General features: G+C 39.1%; 1 protein-coding gene across 1 annotated transcript; it reads right to left on the reverse strand.

Moving 5' to 3' along the window:
* Positions 1-23: 23 nt before the first annotated feature.
* taf1c (TATA-box binding protein associated factor, RNA polymerase I subunit C) lies at positions 24-7310 on the reverse strand. The gene is made up of 14 exons (XM_049020639.1): positions 6922-7310; positions 6100-6196; positions 5719-5771; positions 5343-5438; positions 5181-5251; positions 4522-4769; positions 4233-4358; positions 3946-4063; positions 3750-3821; positions 3149-3284; positions 2879-3007; positions 2617-2791; positions 2388-2525; positions 24-2193 (listed from the first exon to the last, which is right to left on the reverse strand). Exons 1-14 carry the CDS (start codon positions 7054-7056, stop codon positions 878-880), a joined length of 2910 nt encoding a protein of 969 aa, XP_048876596.1. The 5' UTR covers positions 7057-7310; the 3' UTR covers positions 24-877.
* Between the last annotated feature and the right edge of the window lie 8842 nt (positions 7311-16152).

The following is a 16152-nucleotide window of genomic DNA, read 5'->3' on the forward strand; positions in this document are numbered from 1 at the left end:
AAGACCAGTTTAAGTGCACTCACTGCATTTCATTTGGAACCAAACTTTACTTGTTTTGACAGCCATCTATCATCCAGCCATTTTGGGGATTCCCCCCTCAATTCAACACAAGACAACATCCAATTCCAGAAATAAGCATTTGCTTCTGAACGCATTTCTATCTCATCCATAAAGCAAGTTTTCTGAATTAGCAGTTTTTATCTGTTATTGTCGCTCCACATGGTTCCTACTGAGGCTTGTCTTCTTCTGCGTCAAATCTGAAACTTACCCATGTGTTGGTAGATTTTTCTATACCTAATGTTGGCTGAGGCACAAACACACAGTAATTGCAAAAGTTTAGAGAAATTTTTATACAAAACCACATAGTTTCTACTTGTCAGATAGACGCACAGTTTATGCATTTAAAGCTGGTCAGACAAACATTATCCATTGATGAGCAACTACAATCAACACTAAGTACAGACAACTTCTGATTGGACCAGTTTCAAGTTTGTCACTTCCTGACATTTTCATCTAATTTTTATTCATTAAAGAAAGTGTCAATATATTTTATAACAGTCCTTGGAATTATATATTATCATCACGATTGGGTCAACAAAAAGTCCCTCCTCTCATGAAAAATTTGCACCCCCCCCCCAATTTGGGGACCTCTAACATAAAACAACCACCTTAGGTCATCTAATTGGAGGAACATTTGCCATTCACATTCCACAACCTCCAATACTACATGTCATCAGTACTCCGAGCTTGAAGTTTAGTCTGAGAATCAAATTAAACTGGCATTTAATAAACGTACAAGAGCATAATTAAGGAGATACAAAAATAGAAGCATCAGCACATTTGAATTAAGATAGGCCATAGGTCTATTTTTCAGCATTTAAAAGCCCATGCGTGCTTTCTTCTTTCCTCGCTGGGAGGACTGGGAGAGAGGGCCCAAGGTGGGCTTCCTCTGGGAGTTAGAGATGGAGGACACTTGAGAAGATAGCGACATTGGAAAGAAATCAGTTCCCTCCATTCCTGCATCCACTACCTCTTCCTGGGAGCTAAAAAGAGAGTTCATGTAATCCTGTTTAAGTTGTTTTGGTGCCTTAGGCTTCCCCACCTGAGATGGATCTTTCGGCATTTTAGCTTTATTCCTTGACAAAGTTACGTTGCTCTGCTCTTCTGAGCCGAGTTCAGAGCCTTTAGGCTCATGCTGAAGAACTCTTCCTGTTCTCTCAGGCTCTGTAGAATCCTCTTGAGTTGAGAGGTACCCAGAAAAAGTGCTGGTATCCAAATCAGGATCCTGACTACCAAAATCGCTGACAGCAGAGGACCAACCATCCATATCTGACTGATAGCTAGCGGAAGTGGTGAAGCTTCCGGAAAGAGCAACGCGAGGGCCTCGGGCCCGCTTTAGTCGCCGTCGTTTCCTACGCAACTCCTCGATCCTCTTCTCGCGATTCAGCCCCTGCTTTTCTTCCCACCAGTTCTTCCACCCCCCTTCCCAGGATACAGAGAGTCGCTGACTCAAGTCATCGCCCCAAGACTGAGTGTCCACAGGGTCGGGGGTGGGGAGCACCTCTGGCGGCGAAAGACTGGTGGCACCACAAGTCAGCACCGTTTGGTTTTTCATGACTTCCCTCATGTTTTTCCTCAGACTGGTAATTTGGTCTTTTCCCAGAATATCTCTAGGTGTGCCATCAAATGTAAAATGGTCTTTTGTTTTTAGGGTCCAATGTAATTGCCTGTACCTTGGGGTAGACTTTTGCCTGTTACAAAGCACATTCAGCCAAGATTTCCACATCAGGAAGGTGGCCGTGCTAACTTTAGCAGGCCTTGGTTTGTCCTTCGAACGACTGACGTCCTCTTGCTCAGTCATATTTACACCAGGTTCATTAACACCATGTATCTGCACGTCAGAAGTTTCAGGTGGACACTCTCTATGACTGACAACCCCATCCGTTTCCAACAGACGCGTTCCATGTCCGTCATTCACATTACTAGTCCATGGGCTATTAACAGACTCTTGGCTTTCCCGTGGTAATGATCCGGACTGTTCTGTGACAGATTCTTCGTTCGGCATCTCTTGGCATGCTGCTTGCAGTGAGTCTTGGCTGGCTGGTCTTAGAATCTGGTAGAAGATATCCCCAACTTCAGAGAGCTGGAGCACACAGAGGGACTCCTCTTTGTCATGGTAGATTGATGTAATGCCTTAGATCAGAGACAGTAAATTGCACATCAGTGGATTCATTAACATTAATACAACACTATTTATTAATAAATCGGTTTATAATAAAGTCCAAAAACTGTACATGATGCCAGACGTTTTAATTCTACAGGACAACCAACAATACAAACAGTTTAACTACAAAATTTTACTAAAAGCAGAATAACAGCCATCTTACCAGCTGCAGGCACCGAGAGCCTCTCCTGGACCTTCTTCTGCCTGTGAGGGATCTGGAGGGGGAGGTCAGCCAAGCTTTTCATAGGATAAGACAGTTTCTGAGGAGCTCCTAAGACTTGGGCGGCAACTGCATTCCCACCTACCAATTAGGAAGAATTAAAAATGTACATATAAAATAAAACGTAAAATTCTGCTAATTATAATCAATAGAACTTCAGCTATAGGCATACCAGTATACTGCAGAAGCATTAGTTCCTGGGAAGACTGGGATCCTAAAATCACTGTGTTTTGATGCTGTGATGCCGTACCAACGATCTGGGCAAACATGGGTGGACTTGCCATCATGTGATTCCATTTGACCATGGGCAAACACGGAAAGCGCTCGTCCATGATGTATGCAGAATGCTGCCAGAGAGAGAGGTACTTAAGCTTTGTATCCATTCCCTGGGACAACTGAAACCCAACTGTGAGCGAGAAGAAGTAGTGATTTACCTGAGTGGTGACAAGGTGGTGGTGTGCGTTCACGTTGCAGAGGTACCTGGATAAGATGACCCTCTCGCCACTCTTGCAGCCTGAGGTAGCCCCGATGTGAAACACAGTATGGCTGCAGGTCTCCTTGGACTAACGGAGAGGAAAAATTTGTAAACAGGATTTTTAAGACAATAGATGCTTGGAAAATAGAAATAAACAAATAGTAATACATTTAATCACTTATCTAATATAGAAGAAATGTCAATAAAGCAAAAGATAAGAAGTGGTCACCCGGATGTCTGTTAACTCCACACCGCTTCGATCAGCATACAGCATCACTCTGGGATGAGCGGAGAAATCACACCATCGCCATGGTGACTTGGCGTTGAAATAAAGGTTTTCCTCCTCCTCACGGAACTTCTGAAGGCTAGAAGGTCAAGTGTAGGTTGACAATCAAAACATACACAGACAGCAATAAATAAAGTCGCAATATAAAATTAATACCTACTATTGAAAGACAAAGAACTGAACACATCTCATCTAAACAAAAAACTGATGGCATGGATACTAAAGTAAATCCCAAGTCAACCCAGTGCTAAAATCACATAAACCAGTTTAACATCTATAAACCGGTATACTATTTAAACTAAATATTTAGCATCCTGCTATTCCACTAAAGGTTATTAGATACCATATATTGTAACGTACGCCATAGACAAAAGAATGACAATTCGGAAACCTTTTCTGAACACAAAGCATCAGTATTGTTAAGGATGGCCGACTTTACTGGGTGACAAACTTTTCTGGAAGGTCTATAGAATTCCAACACAAACAAAAATGCTGAAGTATTCCAATTACAGTAAACCTGTTCACACAATGCTGCATTTCTCACCTTCTTCCTACAGTCCAGAGATATGCAACTCCACTCTCACTGGCAACAAGAAGTTCCCCTGGCATATGTGGACTAGAAAGCCCAAATAAATCAATCAATAAATACTGCCACCCATTAGCTTCAGTTTTATATGAAATAACTCAAACCTGTAGCAAGATAAAGTCATTCACTAGCTAAATGCTTTAGGAAGACTTACCTGACACTGAGGCAGGTGGTCCTCTGTTGTGTGTTAACCACATCAAGCGGCAGGGGTTTCTGAGCGGAATTAGCTACCCAAACTCCGCAGTTGTAATCCGTACGCACCCCAATATAAACTGATAAAGGCAATAAAACAGAAAACAACAAAAAAAATACTGAATTGAGCATTTCTATCCACAAGTTTTCCCAAACGACAACATACACAAGTGTTACAAGCTCTGCCGGAATTTGACTCGTTAACATTTTTTATTTTTATATTGTAGCAATGACATTAAATTTGCTCACCACTCTCCTCCATGGGGCCAACGCTGACCTGCCGGATAGTGCCATTGACCCCATAGGTGATTGGTTTATTCATGACCTTGAGTCGTGGTATATTCTCTTGAAACTCTAAAACCACTCGGCGGAAGTCTGAATATTAGTAAAAGACTCAAACTGTAAAGTTTTCTGCTTGATGCATCATAATATCGAAACAAAAACCTGGTCATTCTACTTAGGATAAATAAGAAGGCAATTCCTAATTGTGTAGAATAACTGCATAAAATAGAGATGTGACACAAGAAAAAAAGGATACTAAGTGAATTCAGGGCAGCTTTCCTGGGGTATACAAGGCATCCTTCTTGAAAGGTGTTTGAAGTAGATAGCGGAAAAAAGCCTAGAGCTCCCCCAGTGGCCACTTCATTGAATTGCTGCTGTCCCCTCTGCAGAGTCAACTCATCATAGAGCAATTCAGCCAAGAGCCCAGGGGGGATGTCATGGATAACGTCGCCTATCAAATTGCTGTAGAGACTGGCTCTTTTTTCAAAAGGTGTTAAAGGGCACCTTAAGAATGAAATGGCACAGGGAAAAAAAAAAAAAAAAAAGATAACCGCAATCTGTCTTGTGCAACAAAAATGCATATACATACAAAAATTTGTACAGCTAAAGGCAGGAGGTGTGAGGCTCAGTGAAAATCACTGTGCTACCTACATGGTAATTATGAATGAATTATTATTTAGGGGAGGTGTGGCTCAGGTGGTTAGCATGTGGTGCCCATGAATGGAAGATCACTGGTTCAAATCCCATGGTCAGCAGTTAGGGGATTTGATCAAGGGCCCAATACACCGTTTTGGACAAAGGCATCAGCTCAATAAATAAATGCAACTGTTAACAGATGCAGTATACATGTATATAATAACTTTCTTATATACTGTGTATGTAAAAATATATAAGTGTGTTCAGCAGTGGACTTACTTTATGAATTTTGCACTAGACATAAAGTGCTCCATCTTTTGTATGCTGACAGTGGTTTTCTTCATACATTCCTAAACAAAGGCAAAATTAACTCCTGCTTCAGCTCATGAAGTTGCACACGTGCGTTTCAAAAAAAAAAAAAAAAAAAAAAACCACACGTACCTCCAGCATCCCACTTCCAAAATTGAAGTGGTCCCCCAGGAGATGGGTCATCGTGCTAAAGGCATCCTCAGAGTTATACAGGTAGAAGTTCTGCATCTATGAAAATCGTACAAATTAAGCACATTAGAGTTACCTACATGCGTGGTCGTCAAACCAATGAAACTACGGACCCATCACACCACAGCTGATGAGCACTGATTAACTGTAGAATCATATCAGCAGGAAGGGCAGTAATTTTTAAATATATTGTGACATGTCGAAATTTCCAAATGAATGGCTTTGACAAAACCATAAGAAATAACAGGAATATTTGCATTAAGTTAAACCGTAATACACAGCATTCATATTTTACGCATCAAAGTTTCAGCGGGCTTACGTGTTTCGGGAAGTCCAATGCATTCGTAAGACGACGTGAAGACCATTTGTTAACTGAAAGAGACGGGAGATGCATGTTGCGAGTCAATACATGCTAATATATTTATACATATGAAACTTGAAACCAAAAAATATCTAAAACAGACTGAAGTACAGCAAAATATAATAAAGTTATGTTTGGGTGAACTGGAATTTGAAGGGCCACCAGATCACTGCAAATCATAAGTAAGCAAATACAATTACACTATAACATTGTTATTTTACAGCAAGTATAAAATAAATTGCCTAATATTTGCATTTGCTCGTTGAATATGTGCGTGCAGTTTTAAAATGGACAAACATATAACTCAGCATAACAGACAAACATGTTAATTTTACTGACCGCTATTGGGTGGCAAAAGAGGTCTTACAATAGACTCGACTGGTGCCCATGTTGGCCCAATCACCTTCCTCTGCGCCAGAAAGGACCAATCAGCCACCTGCTCACAAGAAGAACACACACTCAGGAACGAAAATACCAATCAAAAAGTTTTTTTTTTCCCATTGGCTGACTGGAGTCTATACCCAGGCGGTATACACCCGGCTGTAATACACCCTGCATGGGATGCCAGTCAATCAGCTTCATGTACACCATTTATGTAAATGTATCTGCTTATTAAAACCTCCCTACACATTACAGGAGGTGCTAACCCCCCAGACGGTGATTATTACGCTGTATATGCTGTTACCATTCAACTGATAAACCTATAAAATCTTTTTGTCATGGGAAAACTTACTCAGGTTAAGTCATATAGTATGTTGACTTTAACATCCATCTATCCATCTATCCATTTTCCAAACCGCTTATCCTACTGGGTCGCGGGGGGTCCGGAGCCTATCCCGGAAGCAATGGGCACGAGGCAGGGAACAACCCAGGATGGGGGGGGGGGCAGCCCATCGCAGGGCATGTTCTTGGACTGTGGGGGGAAACCGGAGTACCCGGAGGAAACCCCACGACGAAATGGGGAGAACATGCGAACTCCACACACATGTAACCCAGGCGGAGACTTGAACCCGGGTCCCAGAGGTGTGAGGCAACAGTGCTAATCACTGCACCACCATGCCGCCCCGACTTTAATATATTAAACATAAATGTAAATGTTAAGATACGGATTACATAAGCATAATGCACGCATGCATATAGGAAAATACTTTCCACACTGACCTCGGCAGAACCGGAGTCGGTTCCATATACGTGGCCATACAAACCCCAGCCATGCACAGGACAGCCAGCCTTCTTCTTTGGGGGCCCAGTGTAATAAAAACCAGGAAAAAGCTGATCTGGAAATGTACTATCCATCCTGGTCACCGAAACAACTCACACGACCTCCATCCAGAAGTTACATGTCCAAACATCTTCTCACCGCGCCACAACACAGATCGGAGGAAGCAGTTTCAATATATTCTTCTTCTGAATCAACTGAAGTGAAAAGTGGCAGTTTATTATTCACTATTATAAAGTAACAAATACTGTATTGCTAGATAAAAAATTACGCAATTAGCACATGCAACCTGCCGATTTAGACCACATGGAATGGAAAAACAGACACACACAAACACACACACAAAATGGCGAATTTATAACGCTTTTTCATTGGCTGACCAAAAGCGGCACAACCAATCAGGCTTCCTCAAACAAAACATGTGTAGGACGGGCATTGCGTTCAGCCAGGTTTCGCTTTCAGTGATAATAAAAATGACTCAAATACAAATATGTGGATCGTTCGTGGCGACTTCACGTGTGACGAGGGATGGGGTGTTAAATATAGATACTGCTGTCCCATTGTGTCTTGAGAAAATATTCGTAATATTTTCTTTGCGAAGTCAACTACTTATATGCCTTCCCACAACACATTTGTGGCCAAATAACTTGAAAGAAGTCACATTTATTTTGTGTCGTGGGCAACATTTATCCGAAATAACATTCGGATTTTTCCACATCAATACAACGGTATATTTTATTTATGGATCATGTTATCTACTGGCCCGAAGAACCGCATTAGTAGAAAATAACCAGTTATTCAAACAGTGAGAGGCGCCCCTCTGGTGGAGTGCGAAGGAATTGCAAGGGGGTCGCAGATGGGAGGGAAAAAACAGTGAACTGTGCGAGAGGAGTCTGCGAGCTGGGGGCAGATCCTTTTCGAAATTATGTGAACACAATGTATGCCTGTACACATTATATGGCATTAAGTTAAAATACTTAAAATGTGTAACACTGGCACCACGCATTGAATACACTTAACTTTTATGACTAACAACGTCAGTTGCTCAGTTAATGCTTGCATTCTTGGAGGAACCATGGAGAAATTGCTAGGAAATGTGATGAAAGAAAATGTGATGTCAACGCCAAAATGAGCAGAAACAGAAAATATTACCGTGCATATGCTGAATATGGTTGCGTCATGTAACGAACATGTTTTACTTGCCTTTTGTGCAAGTACAGGTACATTGGAATGCTTCGTTTTGTTACAGCATAAAGTGGTGACAGGGACACCACTTCACCTAACCACACGTTTTTGTGCTATAATCACATGAGCTAGGAACAAGCATGCTGTACACACACACACAGACACACACACACACTGATGAGGGTCTCAAACTCACACCCTTCATGGTGTGATGCTGCTGAGCTAACCTACACTGTCTGGAATGGGCTTCGGGTTTTCCATCACACATTACTGGACAAAGTCCATTGTAACCATAATAATAATACCAGCCCAGAATATGCCTTGTTTTAAGCATTCCTCTGCAATATAAAAATATTAGAGGGTAAAAGAAAACGTCTTTTTAGACTGCAAGTAGTATCTAGCCATTGTGATGTGTCACAAATTGCAAGAAACACGAAAAAAAACAAAAAACAAAAAAAAAACAAATGACCAAACAATGCTTTCAGGGTGCAGTTTGTTAACCTTTTATTTCTCTATGCAATTGCCTAAGATGTAAACATGGTCAGAATAAAGACCCTGGAATGTACTTACAGGCAAGAAAATTACAAATATGTATAACCAGAAGTTTCACGTTTTATTGTCATATACAGATAACAATGTAGTATCGTTACCTGTAATGAAATTCTTAGACTCGCGTTCCCCCAACTTTACATAAACATATAGAAAGTATACAAATACAAAAAAAATTAAAGTTAATGCAAAAGAAAAGCAATATGGACATTCTCATCCCTGACAGAGAAACTTAATTTCCCTACATAACATTAAGATGGATGTGTGGCTAAATGATTGTGCCAGGATTTTCTCCTTTTTTGTGTGTTATGCAAAACAGTAACTAATTTGATTATAAGTTCGCCTGTTTGACGCTCCCCTCTTCAGATGCTTGACAGGTTATAATGATTGTAAGATCTGTCTTATAAGGAGAAATTAAAAATATGTATCTGGCGTGTTTTCTCAAGATGAATTCTGTGTTCATCTTACATTTAGGGAGAATAGGTTAAAAAACGCTAAAGGCTACTTCAAACAAAAAGTCGCCTGACCAGTTTTTCACGTTTTTTGTATAAGGTGGCCATTACGCAGGTGAAGGGAGTGAACGCGACGCAGCCCTTTTTTTAAAACCAGGTAAAGGAACACGGTGCGTTAGCTTAAAACGAGGAAACACCAGCTTTTAAAAAGGGGGAAACGATACATACAAATACTTTTTAGGAAGGTCAGGAAGCTGGTGAGTATTTTCTTGATCTGTTCGTTGAATTCAACGCATATATTGGTTTGAAGTAAACGTAAATTTCCTAAGCTGTCCTTAGAAATTCTCCTTTTTTTATCGCATAGGTGCGGTTCCATGCTTAGCAATATTTTGACGTCGTATTTCAGCGTTAAATTTTTAAATGTTAATTGTACGTAGTGGAATGTAAGCTGTTTAGTTATTTTCACGAGTTAGCCGAGCCTCTGTAAACAGGGTGAGTATGCTGGACTTCATTGAGATAGATAGTATGCAGTAATGATCAAGGGTGATGTTAGCATACACCCATGCGAAGGCGAATTAAGCAAAACTTAAAAAAAAAGTATATTAAAAGTAGAAAGACAAGTTGGAGGAGGGAGGGGGGGTAACGACACGGCGTAAAAATAGTGACAAAGAATACCCCCGTACTGTATATGTAAATAAACATACCATTACGTGTAAGATCTTGTTTATAAGGAAATGATTGTAATTCTTTCTCTCGCAGCTCATTTTTTGAAAATGAATTTATTAGGTACTAACCTTATTGCTTGATCTATTATTTTGTTAGTGTATATCAGCAGTGGGGGACGACTCGTTCTAATATATAATATGATGTCTGAGGTATATATCATCTGGCAGTTTTTCTCTTCTACTTTTCCCACACTGCTTCTGAAAATGATCCTATCAAAGGAATAATTTCTCCAAATTATTCCCCAATATCTTGACCTTTAAATATACGAATAATAATATCAAATTGAATTATTGAGAATGTTGCACAAAATGTAAAATTTTGGGACACACGGTATTCATGACACTACATTATTTTTTTTAACCAGTTGTAATGCTTTTAATGTGTGGTTTCAACATTATTGAATCCTTAATTTAAGCTTAATACTTCACCCAAAGTATTTCATTGCGCAAGTAATATTAAAGATCACCAGCACAAATATTTTCTGTTTCAGGAGCGGTTTGGCTTCTTGTATTCATTCATTTAGTTTCTTGGGGTTCATTATGAACAATTCAAGCATTGTTTTATAAATTCTGAGGTTGCGCAATTAGAGACAGTAGAGCCATGTAACAAAGTGTTTATCCTTTGCATGTGCAAACTCGTGCAGTGTTTGTTTGCTCTTCTGCAAATGCTGCAGATTATCATGCAAATATTTATGTATTGTACTGTTTTCCCTGGTGTTAAATACAAATATACTAAGGATAAATAATAATGTACAAGCCGAAAAGTGACCTAGGCCCCTCTAACTGTGCGCTTTCTTTCTTTATTTGTGAATATAAATCAATGCACATTTTAAAACTATTGGGAACCTCAACACCGTACTCTGCATCCAGTTTCTGCACATGTAATCCTGCATATTGCATTAATGCACGCTAATTTCAAGATAGTCTACTGTATCCTGACTGTGCTGCTTCTGTGCGTTTAAAAGCTGTGGTGCTTATTTTACTGATGTAAAGGAATCTTTCTCGCAAGGGAATCCTGACAGAAATGCAGTTCACATTGTAGGGAAAAATATTACACCACTACAAACCGATCGATGTCAGACATAAGTAGAAAAGTATCAGTGTTATCCCAGTATGTTCTCATTCCCAGTGAAGCACTGGTGAGATTGCACAATTATGGGCTTATTCTAAAGGCAGGAAGTAGTGAGCTAGATTACTGTTGATGTTTTAAAGGTATTGTATATAATTTTAAAAAATTCAAGAATTGCTTTGATGGGTTATTGTAAACAAAACAACTTTAGTAAGTCGTTGATAACTTTAGGTTATTTGTAACAATATATTTGTTGTCACAAATTTGAAATTTGATTTATATACTGTTTTCATGTTTGGAAAACCTCATGTGTAACAGTTGATTTTACTCTTCTGGTTTTGGATCTTAAAAATTAACCCAATGAAAATCCAATGTAAAAATCTGGAACAAGGATTTTACTAGGTAAACTTTCCCTATAGCTAAACAAATTGTCGTCTTAATCCAGAAAAAAAAAACCAGATTTGAATTCTTGTAAAGCAAACTGGCAAATTGAGTACTTCGGCAATCTTTAGTGGAACTTCTGATGTTATTCTACTGTTTTTTTCATTAAGTAAAATCAAGTGAATACATAGCAGATTTAAACTTTGAAACATATAGTGTATCAACAGGAAGAGACTGTTGCTTTATTCTTTAGAGTTTGTTAGAAAATATTTTGAACCACACCCTTTCCGTTTCGATAGGTGTTTCTGGAATGAACATTTCGTGTGCAAGAATTTCAAAAATTGTACTGACTTATCTAGCCTTATACTATTACAACACAAAATCAATGCAGGGGATTTTATTGCAATATCCATCCATCTTTCAACCACTTTTTTGATGAAGGTGCTGCAAGTGGGCCTGAGCCTGTATGGTAACACAATTCGTATTTATGAGACGCGTATGATTTGTTGTTTCTTAGTTGTTGCTTTGCTGTGTTCCAATAGTCATCATATATAGCTATTTAGGTTCTTATGTGGTACTTATTTTAGGGAACATGCTATTTAAACAAAATAAGCATTGAATTATATGGTTACATTTTTAGGATTACAGTCACTAAATCTAAGTCACACTTTGTTGAATACATTTGTTTATGTGAATAAAGCCGCATATGAACATGACTACTATATAATATATTATTGCTTGAAATATAGTGTTAGCAGAGTGTTTGTCAACCTGCCGAAAGGGACTGCATGTCAATGTATGGTGCTCACAGAAAGTCTTGGGATGCCCGTTTAACTCTAAAAATGTTGCGAATTTAGTGGCTTCATAACAAAAGTCCACTGATAAGCATTTCCTGACATGTCTGTTTGGAAGACATGTACAGATATTTTTATTTTTTATTAAGCATCATAATTTTTTTTTTTTGATGTTCTTGCCATTTTGCTATTAATGGCAATTGTAGTTATTGGCTTCCAAATGGATACTAAACACCATGTTCGCTGTTGTATGTTAAGGTGATACTAATTGTCGAACTTTTGAGCTCCTCTAACTCGAAATAGATCTTTTAGAATAATAATTAGAATTGCAATTTATTGCTACTTGAAACGTTTGCTTAAAACTACCAGTCATTTTGAATTTGATGTTTTTTGTAAACAAATATTGATTTCTTATAAAACCAATAGATCCACTATATTTTCTGAAATTAAGCAAGCATCCCAAGACTCTGAGCATTGTGTCTTTATATCTTCGTAATTTCTCCCGACACATTCGTAATGTGAATGTCATGTATTTTTCCTTGTCTAAGGATTCAGGAGGCCCTACACATGCCCTTTCCCCAAATCCTGTTGGCGTATCCTCTTTCTCATTTGCTTTTCATCTTGCTCCGACACTGCATCAGACGGAAGGCACACACCCATGCATGACTAGTCAATGTTTATCTTCGCAGTGAAGTAAAAAGGGCACCTTTCCTTTGTTGAGAAGTAAAAACATCTTGCTTGAATGGTGCCTAGCAGTTGTCTTAATCTGAGTCATTTCAGAATTGCATTGCTACTTAATCAAATTACTACTTAATCAATGAGGATTTAATGCTTTCATTTGAAGTTGAGAAACCATTAACATTGCGTTAAGGACATTATAATGCAAAATACTGCTGAAGTGATGCAATTTTAAATAAGAGTTGACAATGACAGTTGATGGTAACAGGCATTTTGAAAGTCATCTCAATACTGTATGCAGTGACCGAACCCAACACCACGACTGGCACAAAAACAAACTTTATTGCTTTTAATTGTTACTATTATTAATGATTATGATGATGAAAATAATAATGTGTTTATTGTAATAATGTGGTAACAATTAACAATCTATTGTTACTGTAACCCTCATTTTTTGCAAAAAACCCCCCTGAGAATCAGGCTACATTCACATTACAAGCCTCATTGTTGCCTGTCTTGATGGTTCACATTCGTAATTACAAGTGACCTGTGTAACTGTACTGTGAATCCATCTGTCCTCCTAAACAGCTTACATGTGCACACTGACATGTTCTTCGCAAGTTGCCATCACCGAAAACCGCTCAGTGTATGCGTATGGACATAAAAACCACACAAAGTCCAGTCTGACCAGTCTCATTCATGAGAGACATGACCACAAATCAGATACGTTTCCAATCTAGGACCACATATAAAACTGATTCAAATCTTATTCGGAAAGATCAGATATCTGTGTCCACACAGCCCTGAAAACATAATAAGATATATTGTGATGAATCAGTTATTCAGGTGGCAATAGTACTGCAGTCTGTGACATCAGAATCAATCTTAAGTGCTAAAACAAAGAATTCTATATTACTTGCTCTAATGTTCCAGTGCTGCAGGTAGACACTTAAAGTAGCAGTGCTGGTTCCTGAATTTCCAAAGCGTAGGATGGCAGGGCAAGCTTCATTTATATAAGCGAGGAAGCACTAGCTGGCTAAGTAAAAAGTAAGGTTAGGATTAGAGATGCTGGATATATTGATTAACATGTATCTCTATTGGCCGATTTATCTTGATTTTTAACAAATATCTACATCGGTCCAATGTGTCAATCTGATATCGCACTAGATGCAGTTCCAAAGACACCTCTATGAAAATAATGGCGATGACTGCATTGAGTGACTAGCTATTTGCCACAGGGATGATGTTTGACTTTGTGGACTCTCAAAGTGCCGGCCCATGACATGTTTCTAAGTATTAAATCTGGCCCTCAGAGCGATCTTTCGCTTTCTGCAGAGTAGTAAATAATATAACATCCCTCTGGAAACCTGTGGCAGCGAGTTCGTCTGGTTTCACCCCCGGCAACAACCCCCCCCCCCCCCCCCCTTCCCTATCAGGTAGCACTTCCTTTTATGTGTTTTGTTTGTTTTTTTCTGTACAGCTCTGTTCAGTAGTTGGATTTTTGACAACTTGCACTGGGTTGTTCTCCATGTATAATAATCCATCCATCCATTTTCCAAACCGCTTATCCTACTGGGTCGCGGGAGGTCCGGAGCCTATCCCGGAAGCAATGGGCACGAGGCAGGGAACAACCCAGGATGGGGGGCCAGCCCATCGCAGGGCACACTCACACACCATGCACTCACACATACACACCTACGGGCAATTTAGCAACTCCAATTAGCCTAGGCATGTTTTTGGACTGTGGGGGGAAACCGGAGTACCAGGAGGAAACCCCACGACGACATGGGGAGAACATGCAAACTCCACACACATGTGACCCAGGCAGAGACTCGAACCCGGGTCCCAGAGGTGTGAGGCAACAGTGCTAACCACTGCACCACCATGCTGCCCCCATGTATAATAATAATAATAATAATAATAATAATAATAATAATAAACAGCAACATATTCTGCAGTTCAAATTTTTTTTGTATTCCACTAATGGTGTGTAATTAAGCCCCCATGGTAATAAGTGAATTTTTGTGAGTTAACCTAAATCCAAACCCTTTTTTGTTATCAAAATTATCAATTAACTAAATCGTGATAGTAACGACAGATTTCCAATGCATGGAATCCATCCCTCAGTCATAGTCAAATGGCTTTGTGGCCAGTGATTGGCATCTTTAATTGTCAATATATATATTATGACACAAAAAAATATACCAGAACTGTATATTTGTACAAGTCCAACGGGCATAAAGTGTTACTGTGATTTTTTTAAGTGACTCCTATATAATCCTGTTTGAAGAATTGATCCCTTGGTGGTGTGATAGAGTAACAAAATCTCATTTTGAACCTGAGAATTACTTGAACCAACAGCTAAGAGGAGGCTAAACAGGAGATCAGCTCCAGGATTTTCCCCGGAATTACCTGTCCCTGATTTAGTTACACGTGCTGTTACTGAATACTATGTGTGCTCCTTGGATCCTTTGTCCTCAGGTTTTTTTCCTGTTGTTGCCAGTTTATGGGTGCAGTGCAAAGTTCTGTTATGACCTTTTGTTGCTGTCTTTCAACTTGATATCAGTTCTTAAAGAAATGGTGAGCTTGGAATGTTTGTCTTTTTGAACAAGGGATGCCCTTATTAAGAATGAGGCTTTAAAAATGATACGTATTACTGTCATTTACTACATCTATTAATAGAAATGAAGCTTTTACGAAAGCTTATTATGATATTATTAATTATGATAAGAGCTGGTGATTAAAGTAATAGATTGCAGACGTTGTTTGTCCCTCCAAAGAAACTTGCTGAAGAAGAATCTGAGAACTGTGCTGTTGCATATGAAATAGACCTGTCTTGATATTCTGTACATTCAGAAATGGTTTTCAGCCAAAGAAAAACCTGGATATTCAAACATCATTAAGATGCTGGTGTCTAAGGATGGTTTTAGGTATTTATGATTAACCTGAAGACGTATCAGAGACAATATGAACCTCTTCAGGTCAGTTGGTATCACTTGCGCTTTTGATATTGCTGGCGTTTTAACATTAAGTTAATGTAAGACGTTTAATACAGCTGGGTATTTCATTAGTCCTTGGTACTAAAACTGAGTCTTTCCTTAAACTTGAATGATTTGTCTGTATTTTTATGATTCCCTGTTTTTTTTTTTTTTTTTTTTTTTTTAGCCATGATTTCAGATATTTCTGTTGTGACATTGGAAATACTGACTAATGCCATTTTTTTATGCACTAATATGCTTTTCGGCCAGTTGGATGTTGATTTCTGCATTCCTTCCATGTCTGCTGACACTGTGGGTGAGTTGAATGCCGATGCTGTTTGTCTCAGAGAAATCTCTGGCTT

The sequence above is a fragment of the Brienomyrus brachyistius genome, chromosome 7, assembly GCF_023856365.1.
Source record: "Brienomyrus brachyistius isolate T26 chromosome 7, BBRACH_0.4, whole genome shotgun sequence".
NCBI classification, from domain to species: domain Eukaryota; kingdom Metazoa; phylum Chordata; class Actinopteri; order Osteoglossiformes; family Mormyridae; genus Brienomyrus; species Brienomyrus brachyistius.

Coding starts and splice junctions, on each gene's coding strand:
- taf1c (XM_049020639.1), bottom strand. CDS start 7,056: ATGGATAGTACATTTCCAGATCAGCTTTTTCCTGGTTTTTATTACACT. Junction 4,064..4,232: donor TGGCCCCATGGAGGAGAGTG/GTGAGCAAATTT, acceptor TGCCTTTATCAG/TTTATATTGGGGTGCGTACG. Junction 2,194..2,387: donor GCTCTCGGTGCCTGCAGCTG/GTAAGATGGCTG, acceptor CTCTGATCTAAG/GCATTACATCAATCTACCAT.